Source organism: Zalophus californianus, chromosome 3 (genome assembly GCF_009762305.2).
Source record: "Zalophus californianus isolate mZalCal1 chromosome 3, mZalCal1.pri.v2, whole genome shotgun sequence".
NCBI lineage: Eukaryota > Metazoa > Chordata > Mammalia > Carnivora > Otariidae > Zalophus > Zalophus californianus.
Genome location: NC_045597.1, coordinates 117,219,929 through 117,238,205, shown reverse-complemented (window position 1 = coordinate 117,238,205; position 18,277 = coordinate 117,219,929). Strand labels below are relative to the sequence as shown.

The 18,277-nt window shown below is 36.1% G+C and overlaps 2 protein-coding genes across 3 annotated transcripts in view; one reads left to right on the top strand and one right to left on the bottom strand.

Moving 5' to 3' along the window:
- Positions 1-18,277, top strand: part of LOC113919660 (heterogeneous nuclear ribonucleoprotein A1-like) — a 57,229-nt gene that overhangs the window by 32,369 nt on the left and 6,583 nt on the right. The gene's annotated exons all lie outside the window — the stretch shown is intronic.
- Positions 1,447-17,930, bottom strand: TNFAIP6 (TNF alpha induced protein 6). Of its 2 annotated transcripts, XM_027589151.2 has the most exons (6): positions 17,749-17,926; positions 13,579-13,716; positions 11,453-11,614; positions 7,434-7,662; positions 5,405-5,445; positions 1,447-2,139 (listed from the first exon to the last, which is right to left on the bottom strand). In XM_027589151.2, exons 1-6 carry the CDS (start codon positions 17,840-17,842, stop codon positions 1,970-1,972), a joined length of 834 nt encoding a protein of 277 aa, XP_027444952.1. In that variant the 5' UTR covers positions 17,843-17,926; the 3' UTR covers positions 1,447-1,969. The 2 variants fall into 2 exon arrangements, with proteins under 2 accessions (XP_027444952.1, XP_027444954.1); XM_027589153.2 differs by lacking the exon at positions 11,453-11,614 and having other exon boundaries at positions 17,749-17,930.

Sequence of the window (18,277 nt, the reverse complement as noted above, 5' to 3'; positions counted from 1 at the left end):
TGGTGAGCATCTAATGATTCACCGTCCTTTGAGAGCTTTCTATAAGTCAACCCACACCTCTGTGATAATCTCTTCAGTTTCCCCCTTTTGACTGTGTCATCTGTTTCCTGCCAGGACTCTGACTACTACCCAGACTCGGAAAAATGGCCCCAGCATCTCTCCTTTCTCTAAGTTCATTCGCACCAAGAAAGCCTTCTTTCAACCCAGTTCTCCTGACAGCTCCATTTCCTTGATAGCCAGACTCACTGTCTCCAGTGGTGTCCTCTACTTCACTCTACAGGACACTCCAGGGTGCCTTTGCCTCCACACACCAAGACTGCTCCTTAAGGTCACCCACAATCTTCATGTTGCTAAACCCAGTGGTTATTCTTAGCACTCATCTTTGTAGTGCTTTTAAATCAGCATTTAACAGTTGATCAACTCCCTCCTCCTTGATATGTTTTCTATTAGGCTTCTAGGACCCCAAGGGATATTCCTTCTAATTCATCCTTTGCTCCTTCTCAGTCTTCTCTGCTGATCTTCCTCTTCCAGGACTCAATTCTTAGTCTTTTTTCTTCTTCTAAATCTATACTCATTCCATTAGTAATTTAATAAAGAAGCCTCTCTAATCTATTTCTAACATGTAGTTCACTAATTTATCATGTTTAATTATTGACTCTCTCCTCACACCAGAACGTAAACTCCCCAAGCCTGGGGATTTTTAATCATTTGGTTCTTGAGTGTTTCCTAAGTGTCCAGAACAGTGCCAGGCACAAACATTTTTGTTGAATTTAATTGGATAGTAACCATTACCCCTCATATAAAGGGTAACAACTGTCTTTTTCCTTCTATGAAAGCAAAGCCATAAAACAATAAGAATAAAATATTAATGAATAAATACATCAAGTTGTAATGGGAATATTCATTCTAAATGTAAAGATAAGAGACTGAAGCAAGATCAGTAAATATGACAGTAAATAAAATTTAACCTTTAATAAAAATCTTCAAAATCATAAAAATCAAACCACATAAAATTAAATTGCAACATATATATGACTGACATGAAATTATATATCTGATATATACTGATTTCTTATAAATCAAAAGGTTATGTAAGTAAAAAATGGGTGAAAGACATGAAAAAATAATTCACAAAAGAAATAAAACTGATCAAAAATATATAAACCAACCAGCAATTTCATTGTAAATTCAAACCATAATGATATGTCACTTTTGCCCATAAAAAAGAAAATTCTATTTTTTTAAAGCTGTACATTTATTATTTTTTTAAAGTAAACTCCACCCCCAACGTGGGGCTCAAACTCATGACCCCAAGATCAAGAGTTGCATGCTCTACAGACTGGGCTAGCCAGGGATCCTAACAAAATTCCATTTTAATTAATATGTGAGTCAGTAATTCTACTTCAAGGACCCTATCCCAAATAATTAGAAAGCTGTACAAATACGTATGTGCAAGGATATTTATTGCAGCAATATTTTTGAAAGCAACTTAAAATTCCCACAATAGAGACAAGCTTAAATAAAGTATGGAACAATCATACCATGGAATATTTTACAGCTGTTCAAAATTATGTGTTTGCAGAATACTCAATGATACGGGAAAATGCTTAAGCCATAAAGTTCAAAGTTAAAAAAAAAAGAACTAAGATATAAAACTGTACATGGAACAGGATTCCAAAATTTCAAATACAAAATACATATAGATACATATATACATATACCACAAATTGAAAAATAACTAAAAGAAAAATATATAAATGTTAATGCTTGTTATTTTTATGCAGTGGGATTATGAGAGATTTTATTTTCTCATTTAAAGTTGTCTGTATTTTCCAATTTTCCTCAGAGTATCAGGTATTGCCTTTCACATTTAGAAAATAAATAAATGCTATTAATAAAAATATAAAAGTGGTATCAGAGGGGTTCCAAAAGATACAAACGTAAACACTGAGTGTCCTTTTTTTTTGTTTTATAAATGGCTAAATCTTCCAGCTAAAAAGTTTTTATTTCCAGTAGAAGTAGTACTCGTGTTTTTTCCTTGACTGGATTTGGATAGAGGATCCACTGCAACATACTTGATTTGGAAACCTCCTGCTGTCACTGAAGCATCACTTAGAAACTTCAAGGTCATGACATTTCCTGGGGAGGAGGGGGAATGCAAAAGAACAAAGATGTTACTTTGCTTTGATTTGGCTGGCAGTCCAAAGACTCATCATTCTTATAGGAGAATATAAAAAGTCATGAACCAGACTCTCAGAATTCAGAGTTGGATTCTCAAGCAGTGGAGTCTGTGTTTCCTTTGCCAAGTGTAGCAGGGTGAGAGACTTTCCTATTTTCTCCTCTGGCCCTTTAAGCTGTCCTACAGGAAATTTTTCTATTCTGTTTTAAAAGGTATTCTTTATAGAAGGAACAGCCACTGAATTCAGGAGAATGTCAGGCCGTTTAAACCAGCGAGATATGGATGAATTATTTATAAATGATGTCAGGGTAACAAGCTTTACACTGTAAGAAACAAAGCCACAACGCTAACTCCCTACTTTACACAGAGTACCTAAATACATTTTGCCTGCATTTAAGACCAAAAATGTGCTAAAAATAAGAAGGGAAAATCTATTATATAAAATAAAATATAGGAATATTTTTCTTTTTCACCAAGGAAAGGTCTTCTTAATCCACATCACAAATCCAGAATTCATTACAAAAAATCCCCGCATATATTGAATGCTAATGTTTGCCAAGCACAGCTTTAGGTGCCTTTCATCTATTAACTCATTTATTCCCCACAACATTATGAGGTGGATATTGTAAATATTTATTTTACAGGTGAAATTGAGGCATAGAGAGCCTGAGTGGCCTGCCCAAGGCTACAATGCTAAATTAGTGGCAGAACCAGGTTTGAGCCCCAGGAGTCTGACTCCAGAGTTCATGCTCTTATCCACTACACTTTTCTCAGACTTGGAAGAGTTGCCTAAATTAAAAACAAACAAGCAAAAAACAACATTTTACAGATTACTCAAGTGGTTAATATACAAATTGTCACTGTAGGGCTAGTGCCAATTTGGCAGCATCTATCGACATTTAAAATGAAATCACTTTTGACCCCAAAATTTCACTTCTAGGAATCTACTCTTTAAAAAAAAAAAAAAATAGCACACAAAGTAGAGGTTTAAAAATATCCAGTGAAATGTTGAATAGTGCAAGAAAAGAAAATCAGAAATAATCATCTTTAGGATGTTAAATATTGATACATGACAAATTATGGTACATCCATACAGGAACCTACTAGGCAGTCATTAAAACAAATTTGAACGATCTACATACTGTATGCTGACTTGGAAATATGTCCATGATATCTGTGTATATCATGTTTATATAATACGGGAAAAAACCTGGAAGGATCGTCACTACACAGTCATCCAATGCCTTTCTTGGGTGAGCAGAGATGAGGAGAGTGGGTATATTCTTACTTTATATACTATTAATTAAAGTGGTATAGTTTATGCGTAGTTTTTAGTTCATTCATTTTCTGGTCTTGTTTTTTAATGTAAATATCCTGGCTGAATAAGCACATATTTAAGAAGAAAACTAGATCAAAATGTTAACAGCATTATACTTGACTTGGTAGGATTATACTTCAAATGTATTTTAAATCTTTTTCTATTTCTTGGTATCAATTTCCTCCTTTTGCTGTTTTGCTAAATCTTTGGCTGTTTTGTTTAACTGTGTTCTCTTCTGTGTATTGATTGTTTCTCTTTGAATAATAAACTATGTGGGGTTTTGCTGTTGTTTTTTTTTTTTTCAGTTTCTTGCAGTTGTGTTAGAAAAACACTGATTTGATTACGCTTGAAGTAAGTTTTTTCTGTTTTAGACAAAACAAGAAAAAATGTCAAGTTTCAGGCTTTGATTCTCGTGTTTCTTTCTTTTCTTTTTTTTTTTTTTTAAATACATCCCCCAACTACCTCCTATGGATGGCTCCTGTCTTCTTTTAACTTTCTGTTAATGTAAAACATGTTCTCAAGAAAAGAATGATATAAATGGGTTTTTTTAATGTCTTTTTTTTTAAGATTTTATTTATTTATTTGACAGAGAGAGAGAGAGAGAGAGACACAGCAAGAGCAGGAACACAAGCAGGGGGAGTGGGAGAGGGAGAAGCAGGCTTTCAGTGGAGCAGGGAGCCCAGTGCAGGACTCGATCCCAGGACCCTGGGATCATGACCTGAGCTGAAGGCAGACGCTTAACGACTGAGCCACCCAGGCGCCCTGAGATAAACATTTTAGTAGGCTGCCCTTACTAGGGAGATTGTAACAGAGAATGAATGAATAACTTTTAAGCATTAATCATTCAAGGATTGAATAAGAAGTTCTATATCTTGTAATATTGACGCATAAATGAGAATTTCATGAGAATTTCATGCACTTCAAGGCTAGGGTGTGGGAGGAATTTAACTAGTAGTATCTGAGCTTAATGACTACTTAGAAATTACAATTCAGTGTATTTTGTTGTTTTTAGTTGCGGAAACATTGTGATAATTTTATGACTTGGAGGAAAAATAGAGCAAGTAAGAATACCAACTACTAGTGCTGGGGATGGAAATAAAAATTAAAAAAGAAAAACACCTAAGAAAGTGAAGGTTCTTAGCCAGAAAATAGCGATATGGGGCAATGGCAGTGATATTGCTTATGGAAATAAATATATATGACTACAAACTCATTTCTTGAGGTACATTGCATGGTACAAAGTCACAAAAGTAATTGGCAGGAGTTAAAAAGATTGGGAACACATCACCATCGATAGCTAGCCTTTTGAGATTTACTATGCATAATTAGCATATTAAAAGCTCTCTGACATCTTCCAATAAAGAGACCTGTTTAACATTGTTTAAACCAATGTTTCCCAAATTCACTTGACCTTAGTGTTCTTTTCTCATGCAACACCTATCAAATATGTTTCATAGAACTGTTCTTCACAACACTCTGGAGAATGCTGTGTTAAGGTAAAAATGCAGTTAAGTGGGATGTAAAATTTTTTCAGTGACAGAAGGTATTTTTAACAACTTTAATACTTCTGAAAATACTTTTCAATCCTTTATTGATGAAAAAGTTTGTTTGTTTGTTTTAATCACATTTTATGGAAGTCGTAACCTACAGCAGTATTCGGGGATTTGCAGATGCAAGACCATCTCAGACTGCATGCCTGCCCCTGATGAGTCTACACATTTTTGGTATAAGGAGATGGCATAAGTCTTTAAGTATAAACACTACATTTTACAAACTGGTAAGCTACATCTGTGCCAATGGTTCCCTCAACTTTAAAAAGGAAATAGTAATAACTACTGGGTTCTTTACTTTCAGTGACACTATGAATAAACAAATTATAGTCCTACGTCTCAGTTTAGAGCCATTACCTGTACTAACGATGTCTTCTGGAAGCTCATCCCCACAGTATCTGAAAGGGAATTTTTAAAAAAGAGAAGTCACACAAAAGGCTATTACACAGCTATTGCAAAGCAGCTCAGACCTGTAATTAAAGTGCTTCATTCTTCCTAAGTAATGGTTCGTTGTCCTATTATAAGTTTTTATTGTTTTTTTTAAAACTTGAGGGAGTTTTAAAGGGAGAAGAGGGATTTGTAAGGGAGAAGAGGGATTAAAACAAAGTTTGTTGTTTCAAATAGCCTCACAGTATAAATGAGATTCTTAAAAAAGAATATGTGGCATTTCTACTCTGTATACTTGCAAAACTATTTGTGTAGTAGACAATTTGAATCTATTTGGAAAAATTTTAAATTTGATTCTGATTAATCAGTTTTCTTCACGGTTAAAGAGGAATAGGTGTATGGCTGGTGGTACTACTAATTTGAATTCTAGAGTAGACTGATCTAAATGTGGAAAATTATATTGGACCTTACAAGAGGGATTGATTTTTATCTGAATTATGACTTGAAAGGAACTCCCTTGTACATTACATAAAAGGGAAGGATTTATCACATAATATAAATCCAATAAATAACAAATTAGTCTATTGAAAACCTTTTAAAAAACAGTATATTATTTTACCTAGGGCTGTAATTGATATCTGAAACTAGGTTTAGAATGAAAATATCATCTTGACTCTCAAGGTAGGATGTCCATTCTTTCAACAAATACTTTGCTCTTAATTTCACCAACCCTGCTTCATCTCTTCTTCAGACTATGTTTTAAAACTAGTTGTATTTTTTTTCTATAGCAGTAGTCTGTCAGCCAGAGAGCAAAATAAAACAAAGCAAAAACAATTTCCCTCCAAAAATTGTTGTTCATGTATGCAAGAAATGCCTTTCTTTTTTTTTTTTAAAGATTTTATTTATTTATTTGAGAGAGAATGAGAGATGAGAGCACGAGAGGGAAGAGGGTCAGAGGGAGAAGCAGACTCCCTGCTAAGCAGGGAGCCCGATGCGGGACTCGATCCCGGGACTCCAGGATCATGACCTGAGCCGAAGGCAGTCGCTTAACCAACTGAGCCACCCAGGCGCCCAAGAAATGCCTTTCTTTTTCTTTGTGTTTAAGTTACACATTGCAAAGTCACAACAAACTACTGAGTCTATCATTTTTAATTGTCCTCACTACCATTTTCTTTCATTAAATTACTGTTGTGGATAATAGAAAATTGATAACTGATAGTCTATGATAATGGATAGTCTCAGATATGCATTATTAAGTGGGGGGCTAAATAAATAAAACACATAATTATATATGCTTTGATTTGTAATATTTTGTGAGTCATTCAGAGTTTAAACTATATTGAAGATTCAGGATAGCAACACAGATCTATTGTGTCCCAGCATGTTGAAAACCCAAGGGAGAAATATTGAGGAAAGAAGCACCTGTTTTTATGGCAACGAAAGCTATTTTAAAGAAGATATCCATTGTACATTTAGGTAAATTTTATGAGAGAAGGGGCTATACTTTGCTTAATTCTTACATTCATAATGCTTAGCACAATACTTTGTACACAGAAGAAAGACAATAATTACTGAATTTATAATTATTTTTAGGAGGTTGATAGAAATTAGAATACCTAAAAATCCCCAACAGATTTCTCAATTCACATGTGTCTTTTTCCTCCTATTGTTAGTTAAATACTGAGGTCTTTTTATTTTTTTATTTGTTTGAAAAGTTTTATTTATTTAAGTAATTTCTATACCCCACATGGGGCTTGAACTCACGACCCTGAGATCAAGCGTCACACGCTCCTCTGACTGAGCCAACCAGGCACCCTGAAGTCTTTTTAAATAGACTATTTAATTCTTAGAACTTAACAGTAATCAAAAGGCAGCTATCACTATTTTAAATATAAGAACATGCAGCAGCTTCAGTACTAAGAAAACTCTTTGCTAAAAACAGATAGGGTGTTGCAGGGGAGTAGAAATACTAGAAAATCGATAATGGGGAAACACGTACCTTCCCACAAAACCATGGACATCATCGTAACTGTCATATATTTCAACATAGTCAGCCAAGCAAGCTGGGTCATCTTCAAGGTCAAAGTCCAAAAAGCTCAGGTGAATACGCTGACCATACTTGAGTCTAATGTGCCAGTAACAGATCTGGTTATCTTCGTACTCATTTGGGAAGCCTGGAGATTTAAAAATTTGCTTTGGATCTGTAAAGACACCACCACACTCCTTTGCTGAAATGGATAAAACAAAAAAAGAAAAGAAAAGAAAGCAAGCATTAGAAAAAATATCTCTATTTTAAACTAATATGTACTTCTTAGTGCCTATTTATTACTTTTAATGAAATATTGAATATATATACTTACAGTTAAAGAATAAATGAATATTTTCATTATTCATTGCTAAATTCTTTCAAATGAATATAGACTGAATTTTTTAAAAAATAAAATAAGAAAAAATTAGTAACCTAATAATTGTGCTCTTGTTTACTTTTTTTGCTTTGTATCTTTTCAGCTTAGAATGCACAAACCTCAGGGCGCTTGGCTGGCTCAGTCAGTGGAGCGTGCAACTCTTGATCTCGGGGTTATGGGTTCAAGCCCCATGTTGGGTGTAGAGATTACTTAAAAATAAATTTTTTTTTAAAAAAAGAGAATGTACAAGTCTCATGTGTATATGTTCATGTATTTTGATGAATATGTGTACCCCTGTTACCAACAGCCCAATCAAGATGGCTGGGATTTTGTCCTGTGGTGTCAACACTGTGTCCTCAGGAACTTGGACATTTAGAATAATGAGTCCAATACATTCTGTTTGGAAAATCATTATAGAATTTCAGGATCACAAGGGACCTTGAAGGTCACTCTAATCCAGTTAAAAGGAATAATTTATAATCATTCTATACTCCTTTCACTGGTTTTAAACTAACACCTCAATCCTAGTATTTGAGGATTTGATGGAGACATTCATGTTTGTTTTTTTCAAGTCATTTATCATTTTATAGATTTCTGCCATGCCTTATAACCTGGTATGAGAACAATCAAATAGCCACTGCCAGAAACAGTGATTTTATAGTGTGACCTGGAGGGAAAAGGATGGAAAACCCCTGGTTAATTTTAATTTCAGATCAAGTAAGTGTCTACAATCTAGAAACTCAAAAATAATGTGAATGGTGGTGGTGGTGACTGTGGGTAGCATTCGAAAACATTTTTCATTGAATCAGTCAGAGGCTTTTTCCAAGAATATTATCCTTTAAAAGAGCTATTTTAAAAAATTGTGTTAGAATCCTTAATGCCATAGAAGGTAAGGAAGCTTACCTCCCTCAGGGCCGAAGAGGATCTTAGAAAGATAGGGGAGTGACAGAAGATGGTCAGAGATCTAGTCTGAGCTCTGTGACCACTCTATACTTCAGTTTTTTCATTAGTAAAGTAAAAATAATCATGCTTCTCCCATTACCTACCTCACAGCTTTATTCTAAGGATGGTAACATGGAAGATAATGTCAGGGTGTTATGCAAAATGTAAGCTGTTCTTATTGTCTTGTTAAATATTATATGATACATGGTTTATACGTGTACATAAGCATGTTCAGTGCCAGTTTTTGGAGTGATTTGCTCTGTCCCATATAATCCTATCTTTGTTGTCTATTCCATTAGATTAGGAAACAATTCAAATATTGAACAATTTGTCTGGTTAGCTATTCAGCTCTACATTTTACTGATTAATTGATAGTCATTGGTTTATCTTTTTGATACCGTTATGATTTTTTCATTCCAATTAGTTTTCATCGAACTGTTCCTCTCCCAGTGCTAGTTCAGGCGGCCCCCAGTCCCCTTCAGGTTCACCACATCCTAAAAAATCAGCATGTCACAGAATCCAAAAGTAAGCTGAGACCTGAGTAAGAACAAGTCTCCCGGATTCTGTACAAATAGTCCCAGAGTAAAAAGCCTCTATGAGAAACAAAAGCAATTTATAAAAATATGTAAGTTAAGGTGGCGTCCATATAAAAGGGCAAGGAAATACTGTAAGAAGCTTTCCATTAGCACTTCTTTCTCTCCCCCAGATCTTGACCTTTGGAAATGATTGAATAGATGCTCAGAGATCCTAAAGCTTATCAAGCAAAGGAAGAATCAGAGAATATACTTGGAAATAGAAGTGACTCTTGAGAGTAAAAAGAAAGTTGCTTGTGTAAATATACTGACGAAAAAGGAAGAGGAAGAGGGAGGAAAAGAAGATATATGAACTATTAACAATAACTAGATATAGAACTAAATATAACATAGGTTTAACGTATGTCAAAGTGGTTTGAAAATTATAGCCCTATATAAATGCACTATACATATTTATTCATATTTTGTCTTAAGTGGGAATAGATGATGGCTCTAGGCAAAATTCTTTTTTTTTTTAAGATTTTATTTATTTGACAATGAGAGACACAGAGAGAGGGAACACAAGCAGGGGGAGTGGGAGAGGGAGAAGCAAGCCCCCCGCGGAGCCGGGAGCCCAATGCGGGGCTCGATCCCAGCACCCCGGGATCATGACCTGAGCCGAAGGCAGACGCTTAACGACTGAGCCACCCAGGCACCCCTCTAGGCAAAATTCTTTTCTACTTAGAATACACATTATTTTGAGATAAAGGTTAGTTACAAACATGAGAAACTATTCTCCAGTGGTTAATATCATTGAATAATAAATTCTATAGTAATATGCTAGAACTTGACTATAACTCACTGTAACTTCTCTATAGGGGCTTTCTTTCTTTCTTTCTTTCTTTTTTTTTTAAAAGATTTTATGTAGGGGCTCCTGGGTGGCTCAGTTGGTTAAGCGACTGCCTTCAGCTCAGGTCATGATCCCAGGGCCCTGGGATCGAGCCCCACATTGGGCTCCCTGCTCTGCGGAGAGCCTGCTTCTCCCTCTCCCTCTGCCTGCCTCTCTGCCTACTTGTTCTCTCTCTGTATCTCTCTGCCAAATAAATAAATAAAATCTTTAAAAAAAATAAAGATTTTATTTATTTGACAGAGAGGGCACAAGCAGAAGGAGAGAGAGGGAGAAGCAGGCTGCTGAGCAAGGAGCCCGATGTGGGACCCAATCCCAGGACCCTGGGATCATGACCCGGGCCGAAGGCAGCTGCTTAACCGACTGAGCCACCCAGGTTTCCCTCTATAGGGGCTTTCTTATAAGGCAGATTGAAACAGGACAACACCTGAGGATGTTTGTGATCACAAATGGGAGACAGACTTGGTAACACATTATAATTCTTTGTAGTATCATCCTGGGGGAAATGCATCCAAAAAGAACAATCTATTTTTGCCTCCAAGAACATGAACAAAGAATAGCCCTTTATAGTCATGTTGAATTAATTTTCTCTTTAAAATTTTTCTAGCTACAATCAACCATGGGAAAATATGAATAAAAATATACTATATAATAATAACTAGTATATCCAGTATATAATTGTGAAAACAAACCATAGAGTGAGAGTTGCTTAGTTTGGAAGTTTAAGAATTTATGCACAAAAAGAAATTAGGGGAAGAGTTTATTTTGTCTCTTTTTTCCTCCATTCTATCAAAGGGGTAATTTTGAACAGTTAGCATTTGTTAATGTCACTTTGTTGTTTTAGCTAACTAACCGTGACAAGTTTATAACCTGCCTTTCACCCCCTCCCCCTTTGTGGTCGGGAATAGAAAAAGACGTGGCATAGAAAAGACCTGAATCTGAGATCCTACCTGCCTGCTAATTACTGGATGTCTGATTTCGGTAAGTTATTTAAGCTCTTAGACTTTCAAATTTCCTGATTTCTAAAACGGGTATAACAACAGCTCTTTGCAGTCATTATGAATACTGACTGTGGAAGAGGAGCAGCAGGGCAGGGTCTGGCCCAGCATAATCACTCTGTGAATCTTGTTGTTATGAACAATCATCATCACCAGGTTGATTTATCTCTGGGAGAAGGAGCCATTTATATCTAATAACCTCTTGGTAACATGTAACTGTTTTGGCAAAGATAAAATTACTATTTGTAACAAACCATGTGGGTTGTAGCAATAGGCATCCCATCTTTCACTCCTATTAAGACGGACTCCATAATCAATAATACCAGTTTTTCCAAATCCACAGTTGGGCCCTGGTTTCACAATGGGGTATCCAACTCTGCCCTTGGCCATCCACCCAGCAGCACAGACATGAAATCCTGCAAGAGAAGGAAAGGATTATGGGCTAACTGGTAAACCCCCTCAGCTGAGTGAAGTTCATCTTAACAAAAGCATCCCCTTCTCAACTGCCCAAAGCCAGGTATGTAAAAGGAGGGAAAACTGTTTTCTTTCTTTTCTTTTGATTTTGTTGAAAAACCCTTTTCTTAAAAAGGAAAATAAAGTTTGAAGACATATAAAATGTATCATCTGACTTTTACTAGAAAATGATGTCTTGAAAAAAAAAAAGAGGCAGTTGGACTGGAAATCATAATACCATGGATATGAAAACAATCCAAGTTCAGAGCTGGCTTCTTTTCACCATTAAGCTATCTAGTGCCATGAAATAATTTCTGAAATTACCATCGGTCCTGGAAAGCAATTTTTTTTTCAAATGATAATTTAATTAGTTTCTATTTCAGGATCAATTAAAATTTGCTAATATTTTTAAATATTTGAATAAGGATACATGTGCTCATAAATTTTGAACAAAGCCTCAGCCCTGTTTCCTTGCCCAGCTTCAGAGGCTGTTTAAATATTTGCCACTGGCATCCAAGAGCGGTTTTACTGGAAGTCCAGGACAGCCAGAAATGGCCCCGGCCTTGTAGCCATTGTTCTCGTTACTGCGTTCCAGTTACACACAGCCCTGTGGGTCTAGACTGAGCAATGTGCTGGGGAGACTTTGGGGATTTTTAGAGAACAGTTTTATTTTTATCCTGATTAATACAAAATAATAGCATATATTATATATGCTATATTATAGCTTACATATATATATGTACATATATATGTATAATAGCATAAGCTTTGCCAGGTATTTTTTTTAATCAGCAAAGGGGTTTCTTCAATGGAGAAGAGAGTTCTGAATGGGGGTGGCCTTTTGGATTCTCCTATAAATCCACCTGTAAAACCACCAGGAGAGATGGTCATGGTGCATTTTTTTTTTTTTTTAAGAAGGAACTAGCACTAGTTAATCACTGTGTTTGCACCAGGTCTACTGACATCATCCTCTCAGTTTCTTCTTCCTGCCATCTTATAACCTGCTTATCTTCCTTGTGATCCTAAAGTACAAATGAATTCTCCCACTTAACTTAAAGACATTGGAAAAGAAGGGGGCATCTGGGTGGCACGGTGGGTTAAGTGTCTGACTCTTGGCTTTGGTTGGGGTCGTGATCTCAGGGTTGTGAGATGGAGACCTGCCTGGGGCTCCGTGCTCAGTGTGGAGTCTGCTTGGGACACTCTCTCTCCCTCTCCCTTTACCCCTCCCTCACCTCCCCCGCATGGGGGCATGCTTGCTCGCTCGCTCTCTCTCTCTCTCAAATAAATAAATCTTTAAAAAAATATTTTGAGGGGCGCCTGGGTGGCTCAGATGGTTAAGTGTCTGCCTTCGGCTCAGGTCATGATCCCAGGGTCCAGGGATCGAGTCCCGCATCGGGCTCCCTGCTCAGTGGGGAGCCTGCTTCTCCCTCTGCCTCTCTCTTTCTCTCTCTCATGAATAAATAAATAAAATCTTTAAAAAAAATTTTTGAAAAAAAAAGCCACTAGATTCAGTATTTCTTCTACCAAGCAAATTTCTTTGTAAAACTCAACATAGTAATGTTTAACAGCTGAGGAAACCTATATTCAGAAGTTAAGATAGAACAGTATTAAAAATGAATAGAAATGGCATTAAAATTAATGAGGAATTAAAATGATGTTGAGATAATGATATCTTTGTTTTTTGACTTCTATTATATTAGCTCACAATGGGTTGTGACCCCAAATAAGTTGCTAGCACTAAGAACTTTCCACTGGCTCTAGGCAGAGAAGGTAGGAGAGGCCAGAGAGCAGAGATGTCACAGGGTCTTAGAGCACCATTGGAAGGACTGGAGAGAGAAATCTTATGAAGAGGTTCCAGAAAAGAAGGGATTTTTTTTTTTCCCCACCAAAGGTGAAAAAGAAGGAAAATCACTGTCAAATTAGTTACCAATTTTTCTGGCTGCCTCTAGTTGCTTGTAGGTGGCGAGTTGGCCGCCTTCATATTCGCACACTGCCTTGGCTTCTGCGTAGGTGAGCTTGTATTTGCCAGACCGAGCTTCTCTGTGGTACACACCTGCTGCTTGTTCTGTGAATTCACAAGATGTTGTAAATATGCCATGATCTGTTCTTGTGGAACAAGGGAAATTTTGTGGCTTCATCTAAAAGATTGCGTCAGCTATCGTTCCTGCCAAGGAGTTTCCTGGGTCAGTGGCCTCGGGTGGCTAAGTTTTCATTGTTAGAAAGCTTTGAAAAAAAAATATGAATGAGGGGAATTTTAGGGGAATTTGGGGACATAGCAGAAACTTGAGGCTAAATTATGTTTCTGAACTGATGGCCTAAAAGAAATCTGTAAGACAACATTGTATCTCTAAACTATCAAAAGGTGACAAAATTTTGACTTTTTTGGGCTTTGTTTTAAATCAAATAAAAACTTGGAAAGGTAAACAATGGGGGGGGGGAAGGAGGTGAAGGCAAAAGAAACCAATGAAAATTGATCCATTAGGTAGGCTTACAATGATGGAGGAAAATAATCCAAAATATCCATTTGAGGGAAATGACTAATGCAATATAATGGAGGATTTAGTAAACAAATCAAAAACTGAGGAAAGGTTTAAAGAATCCAAAGCAAATAAATACTGCATTAAAGAAAAAAAAAAAAAGATTGAAACACAGCGGAGAAAAAATTGAGCACACCGAGCTACCAGTTGCTAAATTCTTTATCTGGTTTGTCTTTTTTAGTTCACATGTTGTTCCCAACATATTTTAGGAAGTAAGTCATAAATGAATTGTCTTGTTTAAATTGTTTTGAGTTTGGAGTGCATTTTGCCATAGAGACAATGTGAAAATTTTTCCAGGATGATAATCATAACATTAACTCTCATCGTTCTGTGTAGACTATCAGATTATGGTTAAGTCTTTGTACCCTGACCTGTACAATCAGCCACCGTTAAGACCATTTCCAATGAGAACACATATTCCTTGGCCTGCAGCAAGACATGAATCCAGTAGTAGTAGAAATGTCATTGCTCGCTCTCCTCCCCAAGCTAAAGTTAACACTCCCACAGTTCAATAGGAGATGTTGCTTGGCACCTGCCCTGTTTCTCTGGACTGCAAGGGATCCTGTTCTTACATGTTATATGGTAAATTCCCATCACTTATGCACTGAAGACCTTAGTCAATCTGATGCTCATAGGTCAGGGAACACAAGGGACATCAAAGTTATCTTCCTTAATACAGGAAGTTATCTTCCTGTTTGAAAGTTGCCTACTGCTCAAGTGTTCTTCAGATTGGTAAAGCCTCATTAACTAAACTTTCGCTAGTTTCCAATTTGGTTATTTTGAGAATATACCATGAGGTTTGCTAAGTACTGTGGATCAAGTCCTCTTCTCAGGCAACTTGGACACTAGTGGGCAATGGAAGTACCTTTGTTTTGAAGTATAAGAGTACTAAGGCTTTTAGTAGAGAAGGGAGACATGTTGAACTTACTTATGTACCATATTAGAGATTATCAAAAATGTTAAAAGTATATCTATTCCCTGAGAATATAGACTATAAGATCTTTATTAGTAGGAATTATTTTGATGTCTGCAAATGTTTCTCAAACTGAGATTTCCTTGTCTTTTACTCCGTAATCAAAATATGACATTCATAGGGAAAAAATTAATTAACAGGTTTTTGAAAAATAATTTTAAGTTTTCTTCCCAGTAATTTTTCTTAGATTTTTGGTACTAGAACTCATCTAGTAATAAGATAGTAACTTACATGGTAGAAAAGTATATGCTATCATTTTAAATTCATTAAATTAAAAATAATGTATTCATTTTTAGAGTCCCTAGTCATTCATTAAAACTGAGTATTTAACCACTACTTTTTTTTCTGTTAGTGTAGGACAACAGTAGCATGTTGGCTCTAGCTTCTCCTCCTGGTTCTTCACTGGATGAGTTGTGTAACCTTGTACAAATTACTGCCTACACCTCGGTGTCTTCTTCTATCAGATGGGAATAATGATAGCTATTTTGGGAATAAATAAATCATTAAAACCCGCAAGCATAACTTCTGGATTCTAGTGGAAGCTCGTGATAATGTTACTGGTCCTTCTTTTTTAGATTCAGTACAATGGCTGAAAAGAATTGCTTATCTGTGCAGTTTTGATTTTCACCATCTATGTAAATTAGTTGAAGTGTCTTGTCCTTATTATTAAAAAAAAATTACTATTTAAGGAATAGTAATTACTATTTAAGGAACTGAAAGATACCAGAGTTAAAAATGAACCTTAGAGGGCGCCTGGGTGGCTCAGTTGGTTAAGCGACTGCCTTCGGCTCAGGTCATGATCCTGGAGTCCTGGGATCGAGTCCCGCATCGGGCTCCCTGCTCAGCAGGGAGTCTGCTTCTCCTTCTGACCCTCTCCCCCCTCGTGCTCTCTATCTCTCATTCTCTCTCTCTCAAATAAATAAATAAAATCTTTAAAAAAAAAAAAAAAATGAACCTTAGAGGTCCCCTGCTTTGACCTTCTCATTTTACTAGGGAGCTGAGACAGAGTTTGAAGTGCCTTGTTCGTGCTAGTTGTTAACATATTCCTGCATTCCTATCCAATTCTCTTCCTTCTCTAAATAGTTTTTAATACCATATTGACCTAACCAACTGTAAACAATTTGTGTTAGGCTGACTGGTCAATAATTTGTCTGAGATTGAAGCAATTTGCAATTACCCCGAGCCTCAGATTTGCAGCCTACTATTAACATTTGGGTGTGCTCCTCTCTACCTCTAGGACAGAACTTCTATTGTCCATGTTCAATTTTTGTAATATACAGCATCACTTTAAAAAAAAAAAACAGCACCAAATTGCTTGATCATTAGAGAGTTTGACAGCGTTTCAAGGTTTATGCATGCAGATTTAACTCATACTAGCTTTATGGCAGTTTTTTCCATTTCTAACAAATGTGTGTATATTTCCTAAGGTTGGTAATGTGCAAGGAAAATAAACAAAGAGACTTGTTCACTCCTCGAAAAAGTCCCAGACCCTATCTTGGCCAAATGGATTGCACTGTTCAGCACGAAACTAGTTCACTGGCTAAAGCTGAAGAAAGAGGGGGCAAGGCGGTGCATTGCAAATCGAGCTTTTTAATGAAATCCGCATGGCTGCAGTTATTACCAGAGAGAAACATGCTGAAAGGGAAAATATTCCACAACCATGTGCTGCTTAGCAAGCATTAGAACAAGATCTAGGTTAATTTTGCTTTCTCTGTATTTCTTTATTTTATACAAGAATTTGTCAATTTTCTTCTCGAGGTATTCAAAATTTTTTCACTATCAAACACAGTAATGAACATAAAGCAACATTAATTTGTGTCACGAGAAAGCGTTGTTTAGAGTACTATACAGGGTATTTTGGGTTTTCCCTATTTGGCCTTTTTTGGTCTATTGTTTATAGTCACGTTAAGCACATGTCATTCCTTACATTTAGCAAAACAAAACAACAAAAGAAACTTTCCTGGTCTAACAAAAGAGGTAGAAAAGTACTTATATGGATAGGTCAAACAAAAGGAATCAAAGTGGTGAGACTCCATTCAGAAATACAAGCCTTTTTCATTTGTTTTGTATTACAAGCTGGCTTTGCATCAAGCTAGTCAAAAGATGTTTGGAAAAAGCAAGATATACATTACAGGTCAGAGTACACAGGCAAATGATGATAAAATCATTGTGTGTTCCAATTTTACCTGTTACATTTCTGTAACTGCTATGAAATCTGCTATGAAATCTGAATGCAAATGCATTGAAGTAAAAACAAAATATGGTGTTTTTATTTTGCTAAACTTTCTCTACTATATACCATCACATCTGCTTTGAAAAATATTTTCTCATATGGAATATAGATATTAACTTCTATTTTCTACTGAATAGTTCACTTTATTTAAAAAATATTTTTTTAATTTTAGAAGGCAAGAACAGTTTTTTTTTTAAAAAGGCACATGCATTCTAAATAGCTGTTTTTCCTCAGCATTTTCTTTGAAAACATCAGCTTTGAACAGAACAAAAAAGTTTCCTGCTTCAATTCACTTCTCCACGAATTCAAAGAAGTAACGTCCCCAAGAAGAAGCTCATGAGTGAAGTTTCTTACCGAGCCATATGGAGTTATGAAAAATTCCGTTCTTGAATCCCCATCCGTGAGCCTCTTCCCACAGCAGGACAAATAAGTAAGCTAAGATGATCATATCTCAGTTGTAGAGAAGTAATAGCCTGTTAGGGGCTGTCCAGGATAAGTTCTCAGAGCAGAGGCTGAAATGTGACAGAAACATCTGGTTTCCACATCTTTTAAATGGTTTTTTTGGACTGTGAGGTCAGCAAGTCCTCTCCAATGGCGTTTTTCACTGTAGTGTTACACAATTAACTCAGTGTCTGAAGCAAATCCTCTGACTCATTTGCATTGGCAACCAAAACTAAGGATATAGAATGATCATCTACATTTTAAAATTCATCTACTCGGAAAGTGGTTCACTAATTCTGTCTGTCACAGACATTTTTCTATTAGGAAGTTTGTGCAACTTGGTGTAGATTCAGCAGTGATTAAAACAAAAACAAAAAACTTCAGTAGGGATTTTAAGAGAAACCCTGAATGTCTTATTTGTAGTAAGTCAGTTATGGAGTGT

Coding starts and splice junctions, on each gene's coding strand:
- TNFAIP6 (XM_027589151.2), bottom strand. CDS start 17,842: ATGATCATCTTAGCTTACTTATTTGTCCTGCTGTGGGAAGAGGCTCAC. Junction 13,717..17,748: donor TCATAACTCCATATGGCTCG/GTAAGAAACTTC, acceptor GTGAATTCACAG/AACAAGCAGCAGGTGTGTAC. Junction 7,663..11,452: donor CTATTGCTACAACCCACATG/GTTTGTTACAAA, acceptor TATCCATTTCAG/CAAAGGAGTGTGGTGGTGTC.